Here is a 22,524-nt window from a genome sequence, read left to right as displayed (position 1 = left end):
ATTAAAATTTTCCCAGCAACTATGGTGAAAAATAAATCAAAATCACTCCTTAAAGCCTAAAATTCAATTTTCAAAATAATAGTGACCAATTTGTGAATATTGACACTTCTGGAGTCATATCTTGGAACAGACAGTCCCAAATATAAGGTGTAGCTTCAATTTACCATTGAACAGCAGAAAAATAAATTTTATTAGCAACAATTGTATAAAGTAAGACAAAATCAATCCCTAATGACCAGAATCAAATGGGATAGTGAAAGATTTATCAATATTGTGAAAAAGACACTTCTGGAATCAAATTTTGAAATAGACAATCCCAAATATAAAGTGTATATATATATATATATATATATATATATATATATATATATATATATATATATATATATATATATATATAAATAATTGAATTCTCAAGCATATTTTGATTAAATTCTCTAATATAAATACAGCAGCCTACAATTATAAACCATAAAGGCTACTAAAACTTGAGAATTTCTACACTGAGAAACATTTTGCTATGTTTGTAAAAATTAAAATTTGGGAGTTCAAGTAAGTTTTTCTGCTACTTTTATTATGTAAATGTATAATTGTTAGTGATTTTCATTTATAGCAGAGTCCAACGGACATTATTGTGTCCAATATTATCTGTTTATGGTTTTAGAATCTGATGGGAGAAATAAAACCACATAAGAAAAATATATATAGTAATTTAATAAACAATTTGTACACTATGTATTACGATGAAATGCAAATTACAGAATATCTTTTTTACATTTGAAATTATAAACCAAAGAAATTTCAGGTTTACGTAACCTTAATTTAAAATAAATAAAAATCTAATATTTTTTTTTTTTTTGGAATGAATAATTTGGGCGTTTCTTTTGGAAACAAATATAACAAATTCTATCCATTTTTCAAAATACTAAAGTTCAAACAAAAGTCGATAATTTATTATTGTGACTCTACTAATCCCTGAGTAATTGGTCATCTCAAACATACAGGGACGCCCTAAAAATTGTTAATTCAAACTAATAATCCCAGTATGTTATTAAGCCATTTTGGAAAAAAAAATTAAGGTTGGTGATCTAAACTATTACTGCAGGTATTTTTGTATTTTGTTACAAATAACAATATTTGGTTATTAGATAGAAAAAATTTGGTAAAATATTTACGAAACATCAAAGTGACGAAATTTGTGAGTAAACTGATTCAATTGAGCCCCTAAATTGCCATAACTCAGCAAATTAAAAAAATTGAGTCGAACAGATCTTCTCGTGGCTCAAAATGAAAGTGGTAAACAAAGACGATCAAAGGACATCAGTCATAGTACTCTAAAGAAGTTAAAAAATTCCATGTGCCAATGAAAAATTATACAGAAGAATATTCTGTAATTTGAATGATAATTCAAAGGATTAGATTGAAATAAGAAAGACTTTTTAAAATGAAGTAAAAAGAAGCACTGAAATTGAGTTTAATGTTCTGAACATCAAGCTGACGGGTAGAAAAGTTTGGCAAAAATATCTTAAATGTTTCAAACTATTTCAGTACAAGTTTCTCCATGATTTGAAAAGTGATGTACTGAGTGTTCTTTTACATTTCTCGTTTATTTTTCATAAAATATCTATTTTTGTCAGATGTGGTTACACAATCCGGCAGAAAAATCGTATATTTTTTTATACAAATTTATTTTTAATTTCTTTATGTGAAAATATAACGCTTTTATTGTACAAAAGTAATCTTTTACTTTTACTTTCTATTTTCCACGCAAGATTTTCTCTCTGAATATCTAATTTTTTGAGATGTCGTTAAAAGATCTGGTAGAAAAACGTCTATTTTTTATTTAATTCCATTTTTAGTTTCTTCTTGTGAAAATATCATAATGTTTGTTATAGTATCAAAGTAATTTTTTACATTTTTTATTCTTATTTATAAGATATCTGATTGTTTAAGTGTGTATTCACATGATCAGGAAAAAAAAGCAGTCAAAAAAAAAATAATATTACTTTGTTCCATTAAAATATGGAATTACCAGGATTATTTCGTAGCATTTCATGAATTATCTTATTGTTTAAGGTGCATATACACGATCCAGCAAAAAAACGTCTAATTGAACTATATTTTCTTTGATATTTTCATGGATGGAAGAAATACACCCATACCAAAAAAAAAGAAATCTATACAATAGAAGATGTTGCACTTAAACCGAAAAAAAGAAGATTTAAACAAGAACCAGTAAGAAACAAAATATATAAATTAATAGATACATTAGAAGTTTAATTTGTTGTTTTATAAATAAACATATCTCAACTTTTCAAATAACCCTCGTAGTATGAAATATAATAAATATAAAGTAGTTGTTTTTGCGTCACTATAGGTTTAATGACTAATATTACTTGATTATCCCATTAAAGTATCATATTAAAAAGTAATAAAACAAAGGATTTCTTCATTAAACTTTGATGACCATCTAAACAGGGTAGTTTTTTTTAAATTGAATAATTTTCCTTGTAATGGAAATCAATGTTTACTAATAACATGTCTGTGAGTAAATTTTGAGCAAGGAAGTGGTAAAACATCTAAAAGGGCTAAAGTCAAAAGGATCTTTACTCCTTTTGATGACTCAAAAAGAACCGAAAATAGTTTTCAATGCCTTTATGGTTCAAAAATGATTTTTACAGAATTTGTTTACGAAAAATCAGATCCTTTTAATGATCAATTCTTAAATAAACGAATCAAACAGTAATTTGACAACGGAAATGCACGAATTTATGGAAAATGATTGTTAAGAAAGCGAATCAAAAACTACTACTAGTTGTTCTTAGTCTTAATAGATGTTTTGACACTTTTTTTGTTAGAGACAACAAGATAAATAGCAGATCAAGTAACTTTAAGTCAAAGTTTAATCCTCACATTAATTGAAAAAAAATTATAATGATTAATGTTTCCAAAAGTGTATATGGTACAGTATAATCTGGTATCAAAAGCTGCTCATTTTCAATAAATATTCAAAAAAAATATGGAAGAGCATTTTCACAGCTGTAGATAATACTATCGCAGTAAATTCTTATGAAAATAATTTTTTTACAAATATTTATTTACAATTATTAGTAATTTATCAAGGCAAATCTTAATTGTGCTTTTTCTTAAAGATTCGAATAAATTTTCATGAATTTCAACTACAACTACATCAAACTAAAATACGTTTGATGTAGAGAACAAACCAATTCAATAGTTTTTTCTTAGAATCAACTCAAATTTTGATAATTTTTTTAAAAATTTTTTATATATATTTATAACTAGTGTTTTTATAACGAATAATTTTGTTCTTCTCTATTTTCTGCTCTTTTTTACAAAAATTCTCAAATTAATCATAGTATCTTAATAATCTAAAAATGGTAATCCTTCTGGTCATACCAATAATTAATCTTCAATAAAATCCATATACTGAAAATGGTAATCCATTAGGGATGACAATGGTCATTTGGAACAAATAGTGTCCAAAATTGGTACTAAAGCTTCGCTAGCTGTTGACAGAGGTTTTATCGGAAACTATATTAGAGTTAAGACACATCTACATGGCTTAGAGAAGGAAATCATAACTTTTTGTTAAAAATTGGGATGAAATAGACAATAGAGTGTTTAGACTGTATAGAAGCTACAATTTTGATATCAATCCTTTTCTGACTGCAATTGTGTTAGTCGAATGGCTTAGCAACTGTGGCCAGAATCCATCGAAATTGTGACAGATTTGTCAACATTATGAGAAAGACACTGCTGGGATCATATTTAGGAAAAAACCATTAAACAGCAAAAAAATCGAATTTTAGTGTCAACTATGGTGTATTGTGAAAAAGGCATTTCTGGAGTCATAATTCGAAAGCAACAACCTTAAATATTAAGTAGGACTATGTTCCAGTATTTAACTGGTTAAAAAAATCAAATTTCATCAGCAACTATGGTGTATAGTAAGACAAAATCAGATTTTAGAGGCCACAAACCAACGAAATGGAAACAAATTGTCAAAATTGTGAAAAAGACTCTGCTGGGGTCATGTTTTGAAAAACGAACCTCAAATATACAATCTGGCTACAATTTACCCTTTAACAGCAAACAAATCGAATTTTAGGAGTACCAATTGTATAAGGTAAGATAAAATTATATTTTAGATGACAGAGTCCAATGAAATAGTAACAGTTTTGTCAAAATTGAGAAAAAGACACTGATGGTTTCATATTTTGAAAAAAACAATCTCAAATATGAAGTCTGGCTACAATTTACCATCTAACAGCAAAAAAATCAAATTTTAGCATCAACTATGATGTATAGTAAGACAAAATGATATTTACAAGGCCACAATCCAACGAAATGGAAACAGATTTATCAAAATTGTGAAACAAAAGACTTCTGGGGTGATATTTGAAAAAAAAAATAACTACAAATATGAAGTAGGACTATGTTCCAGTTCCAACTAAGGCGAATAGTACAAAACATCACACTTTAATGACCATAATCAAAAGGAATGATGACAGATATGTCAAAATTATGAAATATACACTTCCTAGGTCACATTTTACTCATATTAGATATAAAGTATGCATATGATCCACTAATTCATAGCAATTCATTTCTTTTTTACAAAAATATAGATAAAACTGAATTGTGGAAAATATACATGAAAAAATCATCAAAATCGGAGCTGTTTCTGAAAACTTTTAAAAATAGACTATTTATAAAGTGTCCACTTTAAAAACGATATAAATCTAAAGGTGAATTTTCATACATTTTTACATTTACAATTAAATACAAATAAAAATACATTTCGCAAAATTTCATCAAGCTGGTGAAATCAAGCTGAGAAACAATATCTTTGGTCATTCCTTAGTGGAAATAAACTTCGTACCACCCACAAAATAATTTTTCGAAGCAAAAATAACGCATTACCCAAAGAAAATACCATAATAATAGTCCTTGAAGGACGAAATGATTTAATTTTTATCATCAATTGAGGGTAATAAACGGTGTATAATTCAGTAATATATTGCAAATCACGCGATATTTGGCCCTTCGAGCCTTCTAATTACACTATTTGATCCTTCAAGCATTCTAAATGGTATATATCCGGCTCAAAAGACCAAAAAGTGTAATTAGAGGCTTGAAGGACCAAAAATGATTAATTTTGATCATCAGTGAAGAGTAATAAACGAAGTATTTAATTTTTTACTGCAAATCAGGCGCTATTTGGTCCTTGGAACTTTCTAATCACTCTATTGACATTTCTAACCTTCCATATGTTATATAACCGGCTCAAAAGACCAAATAATACAATTAGAAGGGTCGAAGGGTCGAATAGAAGGTCGAAAGACCAAATAATGTATTTGGAGTAACGATAAATGTTATTAAACAGTGTGTTTAGTATTATACTGCAAATCAGGCACGATATGATTATTATTTTGGTTTTTCCGGATTTTCTTGGAAAAAAATTGGAAAGCAACACGAAATTTTTCATCGAAACTAATTATAACAGGAATGTATTTATTTCTTTTTTATATCGGTCGTAAAACTGTTTATATATCGGATCATTTCCATTCATAAATGTTTGGAAAAACAATGAACTTCTAAAACGGGGACTATGATGTCATGAAAAAAAGTTTCGGGCGACTTTATAGGATCTTTTAATAACTGTTTAAACGCCATAAACGAATTACGTAAATTTTAATTATGTATACTATTTTCATTGGGAAGTGATGCGTTATTTTCTTCGAATCCGTTCATTTTAAAATAAAAGTTGTTATAGGTGTCCAACATTTAAAAAAAATGAGAAATCCACTTTAAATCAGTCTTAATAAAATCTATGTTGCATCGAACACAGCCTAGTGAATCTAATTTTCCGCAACTCTCACTGAAGCATCAAAATTTCCAAATTTCTGTGGAGGATTGTGTCTTTGACGGAGTTGAACACCACCTTAATGTTCTCTGTATCAACTGCGGTGGTAAAATGATGATAAAGAGGTTTCTTCGGATCCCGCTTGATGGCTGTGAACATCGTAAGGATGAACGCTTGGACATCTTGCATCGAATGGGAATTTCCCTTGAATTGTGGAAAGTACCAGCGGATGTCTGTTTCAGGATTCGCCACCTAAAAAAATAAACGTGTTAAAATTTTACTTTACTAAACTGAAAAGCAAAATTGGTTACTATTTAACATCAATAAATATATTAGGAGTTAAACAAATTAACCTTAGAGTTGTTATACTCTCCTAACAGTTGTTTTCAACATTTCCAGCTTCCAATTTCACCGATGACTTTGATAAAGTTATATTTTTGCTGAAAAGTTTTTTTTATAAAGCATTCTAAAGCTAGGTAAGCCTGAGCTTCTTCCTCCTCCTGCCCATAGTACCATTAACCAGTTTCTGCTAGGTCTAATTTAATCAGGAGTTTCTATAAGGAAGCCGAAGAGGTGTATCTTCCTTTTGCTTGGATTCAAATACTTTTTGGACCTGGAGGTATCAAAGTTTTCAAATGATTTAGCCTTAGATAGCACCTCCTTTTTGTGAAAGTCTTACAAGCATTTTGTACCCAAATAAATCTTCTTCTGGGTTTATACAAGAGATTTATGCTCCTTTTAAAATAAATATATTGGTTTCTCTTTCCATTTCATTATTGTACAGCTAGGAATACAAATTTTTGTCTTTTTTAACAAGTTTTTGGGTAAGTAAAAAGCTTCCTCTAGATCAATCCAAGGCATTTATGCTCCTTTCAAAGAGAATGTGTTGGTTTTTTCGTTTTACTTGATTCTTATACAACCTGAAGTCTTAGAAAGCACTGCTTCTTGTGGAACTCTTCCTAAAAGAAGCATTTTGTGCTCAACGAAAGTTAGTTACAAGGCGTTTATGCTCCCTTCAAAGAGATTTTGTTGGTCTCTTCTTTTCCTTTGATCGTTGTACAACCAGCAGCTCAGAAACGTTTTCTTAAAGAAGCCATTTGTATCCAAAGAATGCTTCTTCTGGGTCAATACGAGGCGTTTAAGCTCATTTCAAAGCGATTGTGTTGATCTTTTCGTTTCCCTCCATCCTTGTACAACAAGGAGGCACATTTTTGTACCCAAAGAAAACTTCTGTTTGTAGCATTAGAAGGCACTGCTTTTTGTGGTACTCTTCTTCAAAAAAAGCTTCTGGGTCAGTACAAAGTATTTGTGTCCTTTCAAAGAGATTTTGTTGGTCTCTTCTTTTCCTTCGATTGTTGTACAACCAGCAACTCAGAAACGTTTTCTTAAAAAAGCATTTTGTACATAAAGAAAGCTTCTAGGTCAGTATAAGGCATTTATGCTCCTTCTAAAGTGATAATGTTAATCTCTTCTTTTCCTTTGATACTTGTACAACTAGGAATCTAAATTTTTTTCTACATCAACAAGTTTTTCGACAAATTTCAGACAATGACATGGAAGATCATTGCTGAGTAGTAAATTTTTGAAACTATCGGTGATAATTATTCTGAATTACATGTTTTTTTATACGTTAGGTTTTGTGCGCTGATGATGTCCCTAATCGTTCAAACCGGTTATATTTATGTACAAAATTGACCTTGACTATCAAAAATGAAAAAGAAGCAAGTTAAAATAAATCCTCTTGTTGAGAATACGTCTATGACTATTGCATTTATAGTTACAGCACTTGGTATGTTGAAAATCTAGTGATTGAAGTATTTTAAAGAAATTTTCTGCAAAAAGAAAAGAAAAATGTGAACGCCAACAGAAATTTACTCTGGGAAGTGATAAAATTTCAATAAAAAATAGTAAATTAAGTACAAAAGAGCAAACCACATATTTTATAATGAAATTTCTATATTATGGTAATGATTGATTGTTGACGACTTGAAAATGGCGATTTTCACATTTATTTCGCCAGGAATATAAACCACGTTTTGTTAAAAAAGTGAAAGCAACATCATATCCAACAAACTTTTAAAACACCCATATAAATAGGGTTTTTTCACAATATATGACCCTGTAAGGTTAATTCCTATAGAAGATATGATAAATTCGGTCGAATATTGAATCATAAAATTATGAAAACATGTTAACATGATTTGGTCACTTGTAATAATTCGAAATTAGTCCTGAAAAATGAATTATATGATTAATTAGCCTAGTAATTCACCAGAGCTGAATCCATTTGAGAATTCACAGCACTTCCACGATGATGAAGTTACAAATATGGAGAATCAAATAATTTAAAAGGTAGACGATATAGAAAAATGGTATTGAAACGTTTTAAAAATAACACTCACCTTTTTTTCTAATAAATCATACTTATTTAAAAACAGTATAATTGAAACTCCAATGAAGATGACGTTATTGATAATAGTATCAAATATATCTCTCGCTTCTTCCAGTCTATTTGTTTTCCTATCTTCCAACAGCACTTGATCAAATTCAGATGAAGATACCAAGAATAGGATGGAAGTAACTGAATCAAAACACTGGAACCATTTTTGTCGCTGCGATCTCTGTCCTCCGACGTCGACGAAAAGAAACGGGATACCGTTAATGGGTACCACGCATTCTGTGATACCTTTGGTAGCTTTTCGACAATGGAGAATATCTCGATTTGTTGGAATATACTCCGGTCGGGATATTCGATCTAGATTGTTGAGAAAGTATTCTACAGAATCACTCTGTAACATATTTAAAAATAAAAAATATTATTCCATTGAATCATGCTTTTTTAATGTCGTTTTGGTTAATGTTAATGAAATAAGGTTAGGTAAGGTACTTTCGATTTCAAAAAAATGACTCAAGTCGCACGTTCGCGGTAAAAAGTCTCTAGCGATTTTAGCATCTCAAAGCCATTTTAGCTTTATAATGAGTGGTCTATGAGTAAAGAAAAAATATGAAACGAAAAAGAATCTTAAACAACAACCTGCAGTATGTGGACAGACATTGTCTTACATCACGATGAAACTGTCGTTTCTTCTATATATCACTTCGTCGTTAATGCCCCCGCTCTACCACAAGTTTCAATCAAAACCAACAAGGTTTTCTTTTATGCGACACAGCGCAAATATTCTCCAGGTCTTCTGTACACGCAATTCCTTTTTATACATTTTTTTGTGATTTGGATAAGGACCTTATTCATGTGGAGAAGGGATTTAACAAACTTGGCCCTGATATATAAAATATTCCTCTGCAGAGTGAAAGTTGTGGTGAATACTAGAGTGATGTGTATGAGGATGGTGCTAGAAGTACATGATCCCAGAAAGAAAACACAAAAATTTTGGAAAAAAATATATTTATTTTTCAACGTAATCTCCTTTTAGCTCCATATACTTTCTCCAGCGATTGTCTTACATCACGATGAAACTGTCGTTTCTTCTATATATCACTTCGTCGTTAATGCCCCCGCTCTACCACAAGTTTCAATCAAAACCAACAAGGTTTTCTTTTATGCGACACAGCGCAAATATTCTCCAGGTCTTCTGTACACTCGTCCTCTTCTATCAATATGGTTACCGATCATAGTATATTGTTGGACTTTGGGAGCATTACAATATTTTATATCATTTTGAAGCTAAAGCTAAAGCTTCAAAATTTTACAAAAAAAATACAATTTCTTGTTCTATTCTTTTGCCAGTGACTTTTGATTGCAGGGGTGCCGCCTGAGCCGCCCTCCGCGTGCGTGAGGAAGGAGACCATGTAAAAGACGGCTCATTTTTATGGGCTTAAGAAACAGAAGACATCGTGCCGAGGGATGAATGGTACCTGAACCCTAATCTGATGTCGCGAATAATATCTGCGTGAGACCTAGTGAAATTCCAAGGGTCCTGCAAGAGCAGGAGTCATAACAAATTCTCCTATTCATCCCTAAAGGCTCTGAACAAACAAGGACAACATTTCTCTTTCGGTGTTTTTGACTCGGCTCAACATTAGTGATGCGAAAAAACAAGGAGAAGGAAGGCCAAGTTTGGGAAACTATAAGTACTTAGATCTGCTGAATGTATCAACATAAGTAAGAGCAATCTACGAATACTAACAGAAGTTTTATCGAGGCTCTGTCGCCTCAACAAACACCTGAAGACGCTAGACCTAGCAGATAATGTGGCGTGCAGATTTTGTTACACAGAGGACGACACCTCTATCCACATTCTCTCGAAGTCTGAAACACTATGAAACTCCAGAGCACTACACCTGGGTGCGTATGAAATAGAAGACGAAGATCTCTGGTAATTGAAACCATCCCACATTATAGACTTTTTAAAAGGAGTGGGATTAATGAATCAGTTGTAAACACTGGATTCTCCAGTATCGCAGTAAGAAACGGGGACACTATAGATCCTATATTCATACAAGGCCAAGACTACTGTAACGATCGCGAATACTAAAGTTGCCTCGACCTTCAAGCCTTCTCCGACCAGGGCACCCAGCCGGGAGTTCCAGATTAAAAATGCAAGAACCCCTGATTCTACGCCCATCGAACAACTAGATACGCGAAATCGGAGAGACGATCGATTCTGCAGCTGACCGTGAGTCGAGCTATACAACCCGATATCGGCTTCACGGAATAATAGCTGGTGGATTTAATTAACTGGGGCTACACACCACAGTGTCTCTCTCTTCGGCTGGTTAGGATTCATATCTTAATTAGTCAAAAGGTTCAAACTAAAGCGTCTGATTGGCTTTTCAACTTCGCTCTTTTTAATTCATTCGATTATCGAAATGTAGATGTGTAATTTTTTTAAAAAATCCAAGTTGTACTAAATAATTTAACCAAAAGATCAACACCGTTAAATAGAGAATTAGAATCACTTTTGAATGAGGTACCACATAACGTAAGATTTTATTTAAAATCAACAACTATTACGTCACCATATTATCACCGATGACATAATGCAAATGTAAATTAAATTGTGGATATATTAGAATAAAAAATTTCGTTTAGTTTTGTCAAAAACTATTATGCTTACAATTACACTATTTTACACATTTTGACTTTTTTAAAAATATAAAAAATTGATAATTTCTTCCCTGCGAAACATCTTAAGATCTGAAAACGGGAAAAAGTGGTTGGCAGCCAGATCTGGAATGAAGTGTCACATCACTTTCTTTATCTTCCAATGAGGCCGATTTTCCGTTATTTAGTCCTTCAAAAAATACGATTGAATAGCTCCAAACATTGCTGAGAATGTTTTTGATAAATTGTGAGCTTGGACGGTATCCACTTGAACAGAATCTCACGTACGCAAAATAATCAATCACGATATGACTAATACGTTATATTGATATCTTTAGGATATCATCTAATCTATCGGTTATTCGAAATTATTTTGGATTTTTTTTATGTTTTCGGCGGTTATAACTTCTTTGGGACGTTCATTGTACGCATCGTCATTTCGACTCGTTTAAACCATTCCCCTACGTTTGATTTTCCTGGGGCAAAATAAGTGCAATGTTTATCAAACCTTTAATAGTATTTTTTGCTTTATAAACACGCAATTCCTTTTTATACATTTTTTTGTGATTTGGATAAGGACCTTATTCATGTGGAGAAGGGATTTAACAAACTTGGCCCCGATATATAAAATAATTCTCTGCAGGGTGAAAGTTGTGGTGAATACTAGAGTGATGTGTATGAGGATGGTACTAGAAGTACATGATCCCACAAAGAAAACACAAAAATTTTGGAAAAAAATATATTTATTTTTCAACGTAATCTCCTTTTAGCTCCATACACTTTCTCCAGCGATGTTCAATAAATTCGATACCCTGTTTATAATAAGAATCATCAAGCTCCTCAAAATAACAAATAACAGCCGACCAAACTTTCTTCTTAGCCAAATGCGGCCGTTTTTGCTTGATTTATTCGCTCAAACGTTGCAATAAGTTCGCCATTGATAGTTTTATCTTTTTCAAGATAGTCAATGAAAATTATCCCACGCGCATCCCAAATATCGACGCCATGACTTTGCTTGCAGATGAAAAGGTCATTGCCTTCTTTGGAGCCGGTTCTCCCTTTCTCAGTACATTGTTTTGATTGTTCTTTTGTTACGGATGGGAAGTGATAGACCCAAGTTTCGGCCATGGTTATGAAGCGGTGCAAAAATTCGGCTAAATTTCTGTGAAACATTGCCAAACACTCAATGGAAACATCTTCTCGGCGCTGCTTTGTTTCATTGTGAGCAAACGGGCACCCATGCTCACTATGTCTACTAGCTCGCGCACTTTCAGTCGATGATCATCCAGTACTGTGTATTTTCTTGGAAATTGCCTTGCCTGCAGATAGAGCGGTATTTGCCCTCTTTGGAGCCAGTTCTCCCTTTTCAGTCTATTGTTTTGATTGATCTTTTGTTTCGAGTGTGAAGCGATGGACCCACGTTTCATCCATGGTTATCAAAGGGCGCAAAAGATCACACTTTTTGAAGTGCCTACTATGTCGCACATTCTGTAGACGATCATCCAGTATCACTTTATGAATTTTCTTCAACATTTCTAGAGTCATCACCTCATTTGGTCGATCACTGCGATTTTGGTCTTTGTAGGTCTTACGGCTTCGTTTAAACTCTGCTACCCAATATTTTACTGTTGATAACGAAGGAGCAGTCGCACCCAGAGTAGAACCTAGATCAGCTTTTATATTGGTTGGACTAACGCCTTTTAAAGCAAACAAACAAAAAGTTAGTCTCAGTATGCGACTACAGCTGTGACTGTATTATCTTCTATTGTCGGCCATTTGGCTGGGGTTCACCAGGTTACAAAAAAACTGCAGGAAACCTGCAACACCGATGAACTAATAATACGACAGCTGTCAAATTTTTACACGCGTTTTTGAATGTTAGTGCTAACTGAAAATGTGAAAAAAAGATTTTTTAAATTAGCGCGCAAATTTCTTGTATAGGGTTTTCCAGATATTTTACCGCTAAACGAATAGTAAAACCTTCACGTCAATAAAAACAGTCTGGTAAATTGAAGATAATAAATAAACAGTTAATAACTTACATATTTATACTCGCCATAAAACACAGACATATTCTAAAGATAGAATATTAAATAAACCTTGATTTGGATGTAATATTAAAATAAAATGAGTATGACATGCGTTGTTTTACGTATATAAACCAGTTTATGACACCAAGAATATAATGAAATTCGTTGCATCATGTATAATTTATAATGTATGATACTTAAGTTAGTTTTTATTGCGAATATCATCCAGAACTATTATAAAGACAATTATGAAGTCTACAGTAAATATCAAATATAAAGTATCGGAATCGTTCACAATCAATAAAGGGTGCTGCATCTTCCAAACACTTTTTAAACTTTACAAAAAATATGTGAAAAACACCTTAAACAGGTCGCTTTTTATTCTTGAATTGATCATTTACAGTATACCTTTCCAGCACCTCCTCTGAATTATAAGCACCCCCTCGAAAATTTTAAATAAGAAAGGGGGTCGTGTGGCACCTTGTTGGAAAGGGATTTCAGTCTTCTGTTTATATATAAATATAAAGTTTTTTTTTTCAAATTTGGTTACTTTACGTAGAATGAAGATAATAATGAGAATGTATTTTGAATTAAATGTTCAAAATGACCACCATTCACTTCTTGACAATAACCGAGGTGATTTTGTATGACCTCAGGGTTTATTTTGTTAATTTCTTCAATTATCCTAACTTTTGAATCAGCAATATTGTCTGCTCTATTAAAATATACTTTAAATTTTGAATAACCCTTTAAGAAGTAATCGAGAGGAGTCTAAACGGGGGATCTAGCCGGCCTTTCGATAGTTCCACGTCTTCCAATCCACCTATTGAGAAAAAACTCATTTAAATAATTTCTAACTGTACGTGCAAAATGCTGGGGAGCTCCGTCTTGTTGGTAGTAGCCAATCATTTTATTATTAATTATACCAGCCGAAACTTTCACTTCTTTAGGATATTGAGTGTGAATCTCAACCATCCAGTGATGATTTTCTCTGCTCCAATATCTACAGTTTTGTTTGTTAACCGTTCCGTTTAAGTGAAACGGCGCTTCATCAGAAAAAACTATTCTGTTTATTAACTGCAAATCTGCGTTCATTATGTCCATCATCAATTCACAGAATTCTTGCCTTCTATCAGGATCTTCTTCATTTAACTCCTGAACCAACTGAATTTTGTACCCTCCAGTTTGCAGATGATAAGGTAATAAATCTACACGACACAGATGACTTAGAATCATGGTAGAAGAGACATTGTACGTGAGTATAGGAGGGGATACAACTAGAAAACAACGAAATTACAGCGAGTTGTGAGAACTAAATATCTAGGAGTTATTTTTGACAGAGCTAGGACAGATGATAACGAAAAGAAATGTAGAATAAACAAAGCAAAAACAGTAACTAAATGAGTTGGTATATGGATCGGAAACGAACCCTGTGGCACTCCGCATGTAATTTTCATTTTCTTCTTCTCTCCAATTAGATAAGGTAGTTTGGTACGTCTTTATATGCCAGGGCATTGACTGTGTTGATCCTCGGTGCACAATTAAAGGCATTGCGAACATCTAGAGTGACCAGTAAGCATAGCTTTCGATTTACCCAAGCAACGCTTTTGATTCCTTTTACTTGTTTAAGGTCGTCGATGGTTGACTTTCCCTCTATTAATTCAAACTGATTACTTGACAGTCCGCCTCCACTATTCTCGATTCTCAGCAACCGTACTCTTAACAGATATTCAAGCAATTTTCCGATGCAATTTAATAGACAAATTAGCCTAAAACTTTATTTACTTTGTCACCTCGCACAAACCTCGGCATATCCTAAGCAGTCTCTCAAAATGTTGTACATGCAGGATTTGCTGCACAATTTTGTTGATGTCCCGAACTGTCACCCTTCTTCCATTTGGTCCCTAAACGATGGCCGGCCAAAATGTTGTTCGTCCACGGACATGGACATGTTTCCCATTCATCTCACACCGTTGGGGATGAAGTCCACCGGAGGAACGTTTTGTGCACACAAAAAACGAATGACGGAGCGTAATTCGCACCAGACGTGAGAATCAAGTGGAAGATCAATCTTTCACAAAAATGAACGTTGTAGACAGCTCGCCGGGGCGGGAACTGGGAGAAAGGGAACGAAACTACAAGTCAGTTTCGCCTAACAGCGTACGTACAGTTCGCACCTCATTAGGAACTTTATTTTATGGAGAACCCTCGTACTATCAAGGTCGATAATCAAATTTTGTTTTTTATTGATAAATTACTTGGAAATAATGAATTATATTTCGCATATATTAATTAGAAAACGTGATTCATCCTTTTTTATTTACGGTGAGGTAATCATTTTGACAGCATATTGCACCTTTTCATACATTTTTTTATCGGAATAATGTTTTTTATTTCGGATTATTTTTAGATGAATTTTGCGAGAAATCACCTCGAAATATACGCATTCCATTGAAAATTGATAAATATCGTGAGCATTGTGTATAATCACGTAAACTCATTTCATAGTATTTTCGGTAAATATCTAAATATAAAACTGGATAAATTTTGAGCTTATTAATTAAAGTATTGACAGTATTCTGGGATTTTCGATTTATTTATATCGAAATTTCATTCTTTTCGACACAATTGATTGGTAAAAAATTAATATTCTCATAATTTACGAGGATTGTCTTAAAAATTTACGGCTTCAATCTGAAAATTTTAACAATTATCAAGGTATAATTCGTCAAAATTAATTCATTACATCTACTAAACTCTCGTTATTCATGATTAAACGGGCTCTCTTATCTGGTTTCCATCACTGGAAACGAATCTGCAAATCGCCATTTGTTCGGCTTGATAATGATCTCAAAACTTACTTTTACTTCAAAAACATGAAAAGAAAAAAAATTGACATGCTTGAATGAGAAGTTCTGTATTTCCAAAACCATTTGAGTTACCGATTTATTTTTGACATGAATCAATTGAGAAAACTTATGTCTAAAAAATTTTTCTTTTTGGCTTCCCACAGTTTTATATTTATGAAAAATATACAGGGTTGAAATAGGAGTACAGAGTTTTTTTAGGTTTTGTTAAGTTTTTGAAGAGGGGGTTTTTTTTGGATACGAGGAGTTCGAAAAAGATACCAGTGGCTCGGAAAAAGATTAATATAGGCAGAAAATTAGATTTTCCGGAAAACTATACATATGATCCGGAAAACTAAGATGATTTTTGAATTTTTCGGACAGAAATACATAATATTGCAGGTTTTTTGCATACTTTCACTATAAAGGTGGCACGATGATGGCCCCAGAAGTACTTAGCCTGACTTAAAAGACGGCGGTATTTTGCTTGAAAAATACAACTGTATTACAAAGTACATAATCTATACAGCATATGTTTCAAGTTTGAAGACGCAACGTTGTTTAGTATTTGTTTGGCAGCCATCGATAGTGAACATTTTCAGTGAATTTGTAAACATGAAAAGAATTGGTCATCGTTGTGTGATACAATACTTTTATTTCTAAGGCGCTAGCCCAAACAATAGGGGTGAGACTAATCCTTCGTTATCAACAGTAAAATATTGGGTAGCAGAGTTTAAACGAGGCGGTATGACCTGCGAAGATCAGCATCGCAGTGGTCGACGAAATGAGGTGACGACTCCAGAAATGTTGAAGAAATACCACAAATAGGTACTGGATGATCGTCGACTATGCACGAGCTAGTAAAACAATATTAGCCATTTCAAAAAGTGTGGTACATCGCATATTAACTGAAAATTTGGATATGAGAAAGCTGTGCGCAAAATGGGTGCCGCATTTGTTCACAAAGGAACAAAAACAGCGTCGAGAACATGTTTCCATCAAAACAATGAACTGAAAAGGAAGAACCGGCTCTAAAGAAGGCAAAGACATTTCCATCTGCAGGCAAAGTCATTGCGTCGGATTTTTGGGATGCTCGTGGGATAATTTTCATTGGCTATCTTGAAAAATGAAAAACTATTAACGGCTAGTATTATGTGAACTTATTGCAACGTTTGAACGAAGAAAGCAAGCCAAACGGCAGCATTTGGCTAAGAAGAAATTGTTGTTTCATCAAGAGAATGCACCATCTCACACATCCTTTATTATAAAGGCAAAAATTAATGACTTAAAAGTTCGAATTGCTACCTCATGCACCTTATACTCAGATTAAGCCTTCTCAGATTATTATCTTTCCCAGACTTGAAAAAATAGCTCGCTGGTCATAGATTTTCCAACAATTGAGAAGTGATGGCATCAGTTGATGACTATTTTGAAGACGATTCTTATTATAAAAAGAGTATCGAACTTATTGGACATCGCTGAGAAAAGTGTATGAAGCTAAAAGGAAATTTACTTTGAATAATAAATATATTTTTTTTTCAAAAATTGTGTTTTCTTTGTTGAGCCAAGTACTTCTGGGACCCTCCTCGTATTATGACAAAAAATTCAAAAATAATGAACAAAAATTTGACATGCTTGTATAAAATGTTTTATATTTCAGAAAACATTCAAGATATCGATATTTGTGACATGAATCAATTGAGAAAATGTTTCCTTCAGTTTCATATTCATGAAAAATATACAGGGTTAAAGTTAAAGTAATTTTTTTAAAATAACAGTTTTTTTCAGTTCAGTTGTACTTGCTTTATAAGGAGATTTTTTACTTTGGTCGATTATTTTTGGGTTGTAATAATATTTTTTTCAGTTCGTTAGTCTTAATAAAAGATTTTTTTAATAATTTTGTTATGAAAAAGTATTTTGAAAAGAATCGCGTATAGGTAAAAGAAAAACAAGTATAATAAATCCATTAATTTAGATATGCCCCCACAAAATCTAAAAACGTGCATGAGCAAACTTTAATAAAAAATTCTAGCATTATACAAAAGGAAGTCTCAATCTATTTTAATCTACTAATTTAATGATTTTCATAAGCGATTAACCTAGTCTTTTGGTCAATTGTAGCCAATGTACTAAAATTAAAAACTTACTTGATTTATAAACAATTTTTCCGAATTATTTTCACTTTTCTATACAAAAATAATATTTTTTAATTAGAAATTTTTTTAAAAATATCATTTAAAGACGTATAATAAAAGGAAAATAAGTGGAATATTGTTTTCTTGCAATATTTCAACGTAAAACTCAATTTGGGGATAACTTTAGGTCATATAACTAGGACTATAAAAGCCGTTATTTTGCAATTGTATGGCTTGAGGAACATGTGAATGGTGATTCTGTGAAGTGCAAGAGAAGTTACATCGAATATTTGCGAAACACAAATATTTTATTGCTTTTATTGACAAAATATGTAAAAACCGGCATAAAAACCATCAAGAATTAAACAATCTTTCATTATCTTCACGATATTGGACAGTTTTTAGGTTATAAAATGATGCTATAAGCCATTTCATCATTACAATGACTTCAAAACCGGCTGATTTTGATTGTTGTATCATACCTAACAGGCTCTTTAATAGTTATTTCAGTATTACTACCAGTAAAAATCATTCTATTTTCCTTATGATACTGGACAAAATGTTAGGTTATGTAATGATTATGTAGGACATTTCAATACACCGTAATAAGCAGCGTGGACTACCATGTGAAAAAATATGCTTCCACCAGTAGCTTTGGCGATAGAAAATGTTCAGGGCGGTCTCGAAAAACCACAACCAATGATGAGAAACGTAATGTATTAATTAATAAACGAGATCGACTACAAACGGGTCCAGAGATTGCTTTTGAGTACTTCTACAGTGAAAAGGAGATTGCCACAAGTGGCCTTTTTGGAAGAGTGATAGTGAAGAAACCTTTCTTAGACGACAAAATTAGAGCGGTACACAGAATGACGCGCTCGAGACGTTCATAAATGTCAAAGACAATTTAGCTTATGGAGAAACTGTGATAACGCACACAATAATCGCTACTAATGTCGACTTTCTACTTTTTACGGGCTGATCGTCAAAAGCATAACCTCACTTTTCTAGTGTATTTTGTAGTTGCAGATACCCTGATAAATGACTTCACTGAATGAAAGGCTGATAGAATTTATACTAATACAAGTTCGGCAGAATATAGAGAACCATTTTCCCATTTAAAAATTCTATGACAAGAACATTTAATTGAATGTTTTGCAAAATAATATCAAAAGTTGATCATATGAACCCCGATTCATTCATCTATATTTGAAACATTCGTCTGGATTTATTTAAAATATGTTGTAGTAAAATAACTGTATATATTTATATTCAAATTTATATACTCTCTAGATATTTCATACACTAATAACACATTATAAATAATTCAAAATCGATGATCACAATTCAAATTTCTTTATATATAAGCACCACTTTTAAGGTATGTTTACTAACGAAACAACGTTCATTCTGTGTAACATTTATGAACGACTAGAGCACGTTTTGTTCGCGTTCAATCTGGGCACCGCTTAAGAGGCTACCTTGGGCTGAAAAATTTAAAATTGGACGCATGAAGAGTGGGAGAGAGTTTTATGAAGTGATAAGTCAAAATTAGGGGTTTTTTGAATATAACTGAAGAGTATTTGGGCGACACCCCTGCATTCGCGAGTCACTGAACACAAATTAGCTTCAAAATGATATAAAACATTGTAATGTTTCTTCCTCTCACAGTCCAACAATGTTATGATCGATAACTACCCTTTTTATACAGGGGGTCAACCTATTACGACAAGGCCAGAGTCAGCGAGAAGTAGCCAGTGCGCTGAAAAGAAACGCGAGGAGTTGCTGGACAATCATAACAAGACTTGAGGCCACTAAAATTGAGTCAAAAAGTCCAGCTTCTGGCCCCAAATCAACCCCAGCCCATTGAACTGATAAACAACGGATCTCCTTTCTGTTTTCAGACTGAAGCAGATTGTGCTTGCATGGTAGCGATAGAAAAGGACGAGTCTACAGAAGATCTGGAGAAAGATTCGCGCTGTGTTGCATAAAAGAAAACTTGGCTTTTGGAGGATGTTTTGGTGGATGGTTTGGTCGAGCATAGAAGAGCGGTGGAGCGATACATAGAAGAAATTTTAGGGGATCACGTCGTTCCATTTCATTGTAATGTAGGACAAAGCCCTTCTACATAATTACTACAGGTTCTGTATGGCAGTATTGGATTGGCTAGAACTTAAATCCTATTGAGCATTTATAGGGCAAAATTAAGAGAAAAGTTCGGGCTAGAAATACTGCACCAGTCACGCAATCGGAGATCGAGTAAAAGGCTTATTTATTCCATGAAAAAGCGATTGGAAGCTGTTATTAGGGCCAGGGGAACACTAAACATTGATAGATTTATTCGAAATAAATTATTATTTGTGAAATTCGAGCTTGTATTTTCTTTAGTTTTAATTATAACCCTTTTTCATAGGTTAAGATTCTTTTTCTTTACAAAAAAACATAATTCAATAACAACATAGACCACTTATTTTAAAGCTAACACTAATGGCTTTGAAATGCTTAAATCATAAAAGGATAGAAGCTACAGATTTTTTGCTAGACTTTTTACAGTGAGCTTCCGTTTTTGGCATTTAATGTTTGGTGTATTTAATTCAATAATTTATGTTGGAATTTTTGGAACCGTTGGTGATATTCTTACTGAACACACTATTTACAGTACCACTACACCAACAATCACAATTACACTGTCTGACTGAAGGTAAAACAGTTATACCTTCAGTCTCTGAAGACAGTAACATGATCATTGAAACGCGCGTTAGACAGTGTAATTGTGAGTGTTAGTGTAGTGATGTGTAAACAGTGTGTTCAGTACAATAATTTATATATTAAAAAAAGTTAAATAGTCCAACTCCGTCTTTAATCTTGTTATAATCATAATGAATTTTGTTATTTAATACAGAGTGATAAGGAAAATGACCAAGATAAAGACATTTTATTGCATTATTGCTGAAATATACTATGAATGATGCAATATTTCGAAACATTAAGAATAACGAAATAAGGAGAGATTAATGAAAAAAGAAAAAACTATACATAAACAATTACTAAATTTTATCAAAAATTGTTTTCATAAATTCTAAAAAGTATGAATCAACATTTGATAAAGCTATTCAAGAAATGTATGACACTGCTTCAATACACCCAGTTAAAATTTGCATTTAGAAAATCAAAAGTATAAAATGAAAAAATTTAACAATAGAAAGGATAAATCAATGCCAATTCAAATCAGTTTTGAACTCCATATATGTATTGTATGGGCAAACTAATTAAATAAATATCAATTTTATCTAAGTAAATATTTATAAAATTATTATTCAAATTTGTATTTGCTTTTGCATGAGTTTCATTTCATATAAAATTGAATTTATTAGTAAATAATGAGTTTTAATAAATAACAAGATATGTTATGTACATACAGTGTCGTGAATTTTATCTGGTTACGAAACAATGTGATTCAGTAGTCAATATTTGTCACTCAAACATTTTAATTAGAAGATTTATTATAAATTTGATTTATATTAATTTTTTTGAAACAATGCCATATTTTATATGAAATTAGAAAGATATAGGTCAGCTTTAAAATACCTTTTAAAATGTACTAACCAACTGAAACTCCCTTCTGCGTTCATACGCCCTTCTTATACCACTGTCTTTCCACAATTTAGATAAAATAGGACAGAATTGACTAAAGTTCCTCGAATCCAGTACTAATTTACCATCAAATTCGAGTAATTTTTTACCGTACTCCGCGTTATTACTATCTCCCCACTGTATCCCCAACTTGTCTCTAGCGTCCGCGAGCACTTTCATACCTTTAACTAAATTTTGATAAATCACTTGTTGGTACTCCTTAATTAAATAGTTTTCAAATTTAATACCATGAATTATCCTCATTTGTTTTAGAAAAGTAGATTTCCCACTCTCCCCAGCGCCTAACAAGAGGAGTTTGACCTGTCTTTTCATAGCTTGTCTGTCTTTTTCAATAATTTTGTCGATTTCGTGGCTCTTGTAGCGTTGTTCAAGTTCTTCGGGACTGAATTTAAACCGAAGGCAACATGGACACGACCACATTAAAGTGGACATTTTTAACAAAAACTTTGTAATCAAACGATAACCCTCATCATCACTTACTACATACTTACTAATAAAATAATTCTACTGTCAACTAAACATCATAGACAAATATGACAGATTATTTGTCAAAAATTGACAGTGTAGTGGCGCTGCTTATTAGTAGACGGAATATTTTCGAACTATAGTGACTTGTTAATAAGTTTTACACGACCATATTGAATAGAAGATTTTATTTAAGGAGAAAAGTTTTAAAAAATTCAATTTCAATATTTACTCAGGTTATTGTACCGACGCTTGTAGTGGAAGTAGAAATAATTTTTCTGACGCCTTTTAAGTAAGAAATGGATTAAAAAAACGTTAGGTTTCATGTAAATCTTATTTCCAGTATTTTATCCGAAACGTGAAAAATACTTGAGGTTCAGTCATGTAAAAGCATATAAAATACAGTGAGGTAGATATAAATTGGACCGATGGTGCTTTAGTATAC

The 22,524-nt window shown here is 32.4% G+C and overlaps 1 protein-coding gene across 1 annotated transcript; it reads right to left on the bottom strand.

Moving 5' to 3' along the window:
• Window positions 1-694: 694 nt before the first annotated feature.
• On the bottom strand, window positions 695-22,149 carry LOC130892783 (guanine nucleotide-binding protein subunit alpha homolog). The gene is made up of 3 exons (XM_057798398.1): window positions 21,567-22,149; window positions 8,290-8,676; window positions 695-6,139 (listed from the first exon to the last, which is right to left on the bottom strand). Exons 1-3 carry the CDS (start codon window positions 22,044-22,046, stop codon window positions 5,900-5,902), a joined length of 1,107 nt encoding a protein of 368 aa, XP_057654381.1. The 5' UTR covers window positions 22,047-22,149; the 3' UTR covers window positions 695-5,899.
• Between the last annotated feature and the right edge of the window lie 375 nt (window positions 22,150-22,524).

This window comes from Diorhabda carinulata, chromosome 4, assembly GCF_026250575.1.
Source record: "Diorhabda carinulata isolate Delta chromosome 4, icDioCari1.1, whole genome shotgun sequence".
Classification (NCBI taxonomy): domain Eukaryota; kingdom Metazoa; phylum Arthropoda; class Insecta; order Coleoptera; family Chrysomelidae; genus Diorhabda; species Diorhabda carinulata.
Note: the sequence above shows the minus strand (reverse complement) of the source record. Positions and strands in the feature narration are given on the sequence as shown.

Bases quoted from the DNA above. Each gene is read 5' to 3' on its own strand.
- LOC130892783 (XM_057798398.1), bottom strand. From the start codon at position 22,046: ATGTCCACTTTAATGTGGTCGTGTCCATGTTGCCTTCGGTTTAAATTC. The intron at 8,677-21,566 runs GTTAGTACATTT...AATATGTTACAG, and splicing joins GCAGAAGGGAGTTTCAGTTG to AGTGATTCTGTAGAATACTT. The intron at 6,140-8,289 runs GTGAGTGTTATT...TTATTTTTTTAG, and splicing joins ATGATTTATTAGAAAAAAAG to GTGGCGAATCCTGAAACAGA.